The sequence below is a fragment of the Fundulus heteroclitus genome, chromosome 24 (genome assembly GCF_011125445.2).
Source record: "Fundulus heteroclitus isolate FHET01 chromosome 24, MU-UCD_Fhet_4.1, whole genome shotgun sequence".
Taxonomy (NCBI): domain Eukaryota; kingdom Metazoa; phylum Chordata; class Actinopteri; order Cyprinodontiformes; family Fundulidae; genus Fundulus; species Fundulus heteroclitus.
This window is the reverse complement of record NC_046384.1, coordinates 1,385,931-1,391,846: the sequence shown is the minus strand read 5'-3', so window position 1 is coordinate 1,391,846 and position 5,916 is coordinate 1,385,931. Positions and strand designations below refer to the sequence as shown.

Genomic DNA, 5,916 nt, shown 5'->3' with positions numbered 1-5,916 from the left:
GCTGATTGGCTTACGTCGGAGGGAATGAGCCTCTGATTGGATGAATGTCAGTAATTCAGTTTCTTCAGTTGAATTTCCGCCTAGGCTTCATATAGTTTATTAATACTTTTAAACTTTCAAATATCAAAGTTTCTATGGAATGAAAAGGAGCCAGAAATGTTGTTCAGCAGTTCATGCAGACTAGTTTGTAACAGCGTCACTTTTAACCCTCTCATTGCCGTTTATTCAGCAGACAGGACGTGCCTGAAGTTTGTTGCTTTGCCCTTTAAACAGTTATTGCTCAGTCAGAAACACAATTAATACTGAATAACTGTCAGATAGTGAAAGTTGAAGAAGTCTTGGAGAAAACGGCAGAAGGACACTCCCTGCACAGTTTGGATTCTACAGCCAAAGAAATAAATAGAGAAAAGCTTCAGGTCAGCTGAATATAACTTTGGTCATAAAGGAGCTGAAACACCAAGATGTTCCTCCTAAATCAAATATTTTTCAGAGGAACATCTTGGTTCTGATTGAGCTCATCATGGTAAAATCTTCAATCAGATAAATCCATCTCTGCTGTTCTTCTGGAGAATGACCTGCAGGATGGTCCAAGAGAAGAGTTACAAGCTGCAGAAGAGAACTAAAAGGAAGTAAAACTTTCTGGAAATGAGTGTATTTGTCCTTGATTTGAGCAGCTAAATCAGATTATCTGCCAATGGAATGAGTATTTTGATCCCTAAAATAAGATAATTAGATATACTGACCATGAAATAAGATGATGGAGATGAGTTGATCCTATATTAAGAGCTAAATCGTATTCAGTTGGCAGATAATCCTATTTAGCTGCTCAGATCAAGGACAAAAACACTCATTTCAATCCAGTTTTACTTGCTTTTAGTTCCTTTTAGCAGTGAAGCTGCAGCATCTTTGTTCATCTTTGTGGGCCGCTGTGTTCAGAACCAACACATCAGAACTTCAGAGGAAATGTTCCCTCCTTCATTCACTCTGGATGTTTCTACAGACCTGGAACAGGATTCCAGTTCAGACCTGAAAAGGTTTCAGCCTCAGTTTTAGCTTCATTCTCTGAAGAAAGCAGAACTTCTCCAGATGGTTCTGAGGAGATCAGCCAGCAGACATCAGGAGGTGCATGAAGTAGTGAAGGAGAGGACAATCCAGACCCAGATGGTACCTGCTGAACTCAGGTTCCTCTGGTCCTCTACACACATGATGGGAACCAGCTTTCTGCTCTACAGAACACTGACTGGACCTGAACCACTGGGAACTGACTGGTTCTGGTTCCTCTCTCAGGCTGACTGAAGTCCAGGAGATGGGGAATAGTCATCTAAAGGGGAAGAGAGCAGAACCTACAGGATGTAGATGTCTGTCTATGAGGAGTGACCGGTCGAAAAATAAACAACCAGACTTCAAAGAACCTGGACCCTCAGAGTAAGAACCTTTAAAGCTTCTGCTTCTCTGCAGCAGTTTGTGTTCAGAGCTTCTTCCCTGGTTTTTATCTGAGTTTCTCACTGATTGATGTGATCTGAATAACAACATGTTGGTGTTTCAGAGGTCAGAACCACAGACAGAGAGCAGAACCTCCAGGATCCATCAGTCCGTCTATCAGGAGTGACTGTTCCAAAGGGAAGAATCCAGACTTCAGTGAAGAACCTGAACCCTCAGAATCAGAGTAAGAACCCAGTTTCTAACTGATCCTTGTGATTCCACAGAGATATAAAACATAATTTTTACTCAGTCTTCAGTTTATAAAGTGAAAGTAAATTAGTTTAGAACTTTAACTTAACTTAAAGCTCCATAATCATCAGCTGTTAGTCAATAAAGCAGTAGTATTCACTGCAGAAACATTGGGCCTGGTTATACACACATGTACAATGGTCTTAGTCACATTGGCTGTAGGGAGAATTGTTGGCATGGAAATGTGTAAATATATGTTTAGAAGCATATTCATTCATTTGTTTAAAAATGGACCTTAGAGTTTTATAAACTGGTAAGTAAAGCATGAATTAGGAAGAGCATTTATGTTAAGATCTAAAGGAAGGAGAAGGGGTGTGATTACTTTTGTTTTACTTCTTCAGACCAGGAGCTGGACTGCTGGCAGCCAATCAGAGCAGCTGTGCTCCAGGTGAGACTGAACATCTCCAATCAGAACTTCCTTCTATCGTCTCTGTTGGACTAATTCCTCGTCTTTAGTTGGCATTTGGGAATCTAAGTGTTTAAAGTCTTTCTGGGATCGATTATTTGCCCTGAATCTCTGGATTTCCAGCTGCTGTAAATGTAACGTCTGTGTTCAACCCAACAACCTATTGGGTTTGCTTTGAAGTGCTTCTGTTTTCAGCCCTTTGTGCTAAATGCATTAAAACTGAAGATCTCCTTAAAGCTGCAGCTCATTTTGATGGAAACAAAAAGGTGGAGAAAACAACCTGCTGCACTGCTGCTTTACAGAAAGAGGGAAGGAAAGTCTGAGAGACAGAAAGCTTTATTTCCTCTGACAATAGATCCCAGATTACAGCAGATATATTTGTAGAAACATGGAATATTTCTATCTGCTGTTTACTTCTAAAGGACCAAATCAGTCCATGTCATTTCTAATCTGGAATTATTCTCTAAAAACATCCAATCCAGTCTGTGAGGGAGAAAAGCATCTGAAATGTGAACACTAGCTGATCCAAGGAGCTGTTTCTCTGGCAGATTAGAGCATTTCCTCCAGATTTCCTTCATTAAGGCTGAAAATGCTGCCAGGAAGCATTTTCTGTCTCTCTGCCTCTTCTGTAGCTGCTGTGTTTGTGGGAGAAGGTCAGATAGAAGCAGAGAAATGAGGACAATGGTGACCTGATGCTAAAGAGTTGATGTTGCTGAAAGCTGCTGCATGTTTCTGTCAGCATTTCTTCATCTGATCTGCTTTGTGAATCAGATCCTGACAGTGAACAGATACTGGCCACAAAGCAGAGGCACAACTCTGCTGTCTGACCATCTAACAAGGTTCTGCTTCTAAGGATGGATCCCATTGGTTAGCATCACATCATGTGACCTAAGAGACCTTCTAATGATGACACCTCCTGATGTTCCAGATGTTTCTGCTCCAACTTCATCACTAAATCAGCTTTTTCCTTCAGTTGTCTCTTCTTCTCTGTTCCAGCAGATGTTGGTCTGCAGGAGGTTCTAGAGGAACATAAGATCAGTCTGAGGAGGAGATGTGAACGTGTGACTGAAGGAAGTGATGAACCAGGAAGTAGAACCCTCCTCAACAGGATCTACACTGATCTCTACATCACAGAGGGACAGAGTGAAGAGGTTAATAGCCAACATGAGGTGAAGCAGCTGGAGAGAGCTTCCAGGATCCAGAACCTCCATGACTCTCCAATCAGGTGCCACGACATCTTTAAAGCCTCACCTGACCAACATGGAGCCATCAGAGTGGTTCTGACCAACGGCGTGGCTGGTGTTGGAAAAACCTTCTCAGTGCAGAAGTTCACTCTGGACTGGGCCGAGGGCTTGGAGAACCAAGATGTCCGTGTGGTGGTTCTGCTGTCGTTCAGGGAGCTGAACCTGATCAGAGGTGAGCAGCACAGTCTTCTCACGCTGCTCCATGTTTTCCATCCAACCCTCCAGAAGCTCCCAGCAGAGCAGCTGGCTCGCCACAAACTTCTCTTCATCTTTGACGGCCTGGATGAAAGCAGACTTTCTCTGGACTTCAGCCACAGTCGGCTGGTTTCTGACGTCACACAGAAGTCATCAGTCGACGTTCTGCTGACAAACCTCATCAAGGGGAACCTGCTTCCCTCGGCTCTGGTCTGGATCACCTCCAGACCTGCAGCGGCCAATCAGATCCCTCCTTCATGTGTTGCCAGGGTAACAGAGGTACGAGGCTTCAGCGACGCCCAGAAGGAGGAGTACTTCAGGAGGAGGTTCAGTGATGAAGAGCTGTCCAGCAGAATCATCTCCCACATCAAGACCTCCAGGAGCCTCCACATCATGTGTGGAATCCCAGTCTTCTGCTGGATCACTGCTACGGTTCTGGAGAACATGTTGACCACAGAGCAGAGAGGAGAGCTGCCCAAGACCATGACTGACATGTACTCTCACTTCCTGCTGGTCCAGACCAGGAGGAAGAAGAACAAGTACCATGGAGGACATGGGAGGAGTCCACAGGAGCTGATGGAGGCTGACAGAGAAGTTCTCCTGAAGCTGGGGAGGCTGGCATTAGAACATCTGGAGAAAGGAAACATCATGTTCTACCAAGAAGACCTGCAGCAGTGTGGTCTGGATGTCACAGAGGCCTCGGTGTACTCAGGAGTTTGTACAGAGATCTTCAAGAGAGAGAGCGTGATCTTCCAGAAAGCAGTCTACTGCTTTGTTCATCTGAGCATTCAGGAGTTTCTGGCTGCAGTCTACATGTTCCACTGCTTCACCAGCAGGAACACACAGGTGGTGGAGAACTTCCTGAGGGAAGATTACACCAGCAGGAACACACCGGTGGTGGAGAACTTCCTGGGAGATAAATACAGTGAAACATCTCTGGATAGGTTCCTGAAGAGAATCATGGATAAATCCCTCAGAAGTGAAAATGGCCACCTGGACCTGTTTGCTCGCTTTCTTCATGGCCTCTCTGTGGAGTCCAACCAGAGACTCTTAGGAGGCCTGCTGGGTCAGACAGAGAACAGTCCAGGAACCATCCAGAGAGTCATCAACAACCTGAAGGAGATGAACACTTATGAAATCTCTCCTGACAGAAGCATCAACATCTTCCACTGTCTGATGGAGATGAAGGACCTCTCAGTTTATCAGGAGATCCAACAGTTCCTGAAATCAGAGAACAGATCAGAGGAGCTCTCAGAGATCCAGTGCTCAGCTCTGGCCTACATGCTGCAGATGTCAGAGGAGGTTCTGGATGAGTTGGACCTGGAGAAGTACAACACATCAGAATCAGGACGATGGAGACTGGTTCCAGCTGTGAGGAACTGCAGAAAGGCTCGGTGAGTCCAGATGTCTTCATTGACTGATGCTGACTCAGCATTATTACCGTCTGGTTTATTCTTCATTATTCAGTCGGTTCTGGACGTTTTTGGACCTTTAACTACTTCCTTCATACTTTGGACTATTTCAACCATCAGATTTCTAAATCTTCAGCTCATTCAGGTCAGCTCTGCTGCAGCTTTTGGTATTTAGAGATTTTGATCTTTTAGAAAGATTCAATCATCCAGAGACACATTTTAAACTTTAAACAGCTCTTCACTCATTGGGCTGTTACCCATAATTCACCTCTTTAGAAAACCACTCTTTAGGTCAGGGCTGTTGAACTGATGGTCTGTGGGCCACTTCTGGTCCGCTGGTGATGGTAATCTGGGCCGTAAATGACTTCTTTGTAAAAACTAAATAAATCAGAGAAGATCAGAAACATTGTGTGAAAAACAGCCCAGATGAGCGTCATGGTTGACCAGCCTTGGTTTGTCTGCTGTTCAGTTCCTAACCTCTAAGTAATAGGTTAGCTTTCATTGTTCTCTGAAACAGTCCACAACTATGTTTGTCTGCCAGTGTCTACGACTGTCACTGACATCTTCAACCCTTGGAGTAAGCCCCCCCCCCCCCCCCCCACTGTGTAAAGCCACATAGGTGAGCCCACAAGAAGAGACATGTGGCTTTATTTGCTCTTCAACCATTGGTTAACAAACAGTTGTCTGAAGGCAGCAGGTTTCTAAAGCTGACTGCAGAACAGAGGATGTCATTAAACAGAACAGAACCAGAACTCAGTACCACAGGGTTCAGTCCTTGGCTCAATTCTCTTTACTATATATATGCTTTCACATGTGGAGCACATATGAATCCTCACATCATTGTCAGAGTCCAGAGACGGTTTGTTTTCAGTCTCTATGAAGATCTTTATGTTCTCTCTCTGAAGAGGATCAGAGGAAGACTTCAGCA

The 5,916-nt window shown here is 44.4% G+C and overlaps 2 protein-coding genes across 2 annotated transcripts; both read left to right on the top strand.

The window, feature by feature from the left end:
* Positions 1–3,360: 3,360 nt before the first annotated feature.
* Positions 3,361–4,113, top strand: LOC118557870 (protein NLRC3-like; the record flags this gene model as incomplete). Its single annotated transcript, XM_036128349.1, has 1 exon — positions 3,361–4,113. A coding segment is annotated over one exon (753 nt), but the record flags the coding sequence as incomplete, so codon positions are not given.
* A 209-nt stretch (positions 4,114–4,322) lies between these two features.
* LOC118557868 (NLR family CARD domain-containing protein 3-like) lies at positions 4,323–4,974 on the top strand. Its single transcript, XM_036128347.1, has 2 exons — positions 4,323–4,425; positions 4,474–4,974. Exons 1-2 carry the CDS (start codon positions 4,390–4,392, stop codon positions 4,972–4,974), a joined length of 537 nt encoding a protein of 178 aa, XP_035984240.1. The 5' UTR covers positions 4,323–4,389.
* Positions 4,975–5,916: the final 942 nt, after the last annotated feature.

Excerpts from the sequence above, each read along its gene's own strand:
- LOC118557868 (XM_036128347.1), top strand. The coding sequence starts at position 4,390 with ATGTTCCACTGCTTCACCAGCAGGAACACACAGGTG. Across the intron at positions 4,426-4,473 it reads CCAGCAGGAACACACAGGTG|GTGGAGAACTTCCTGGGAGA; the intron begins GTGGAGAACTTC and ends AACACACCGGTG.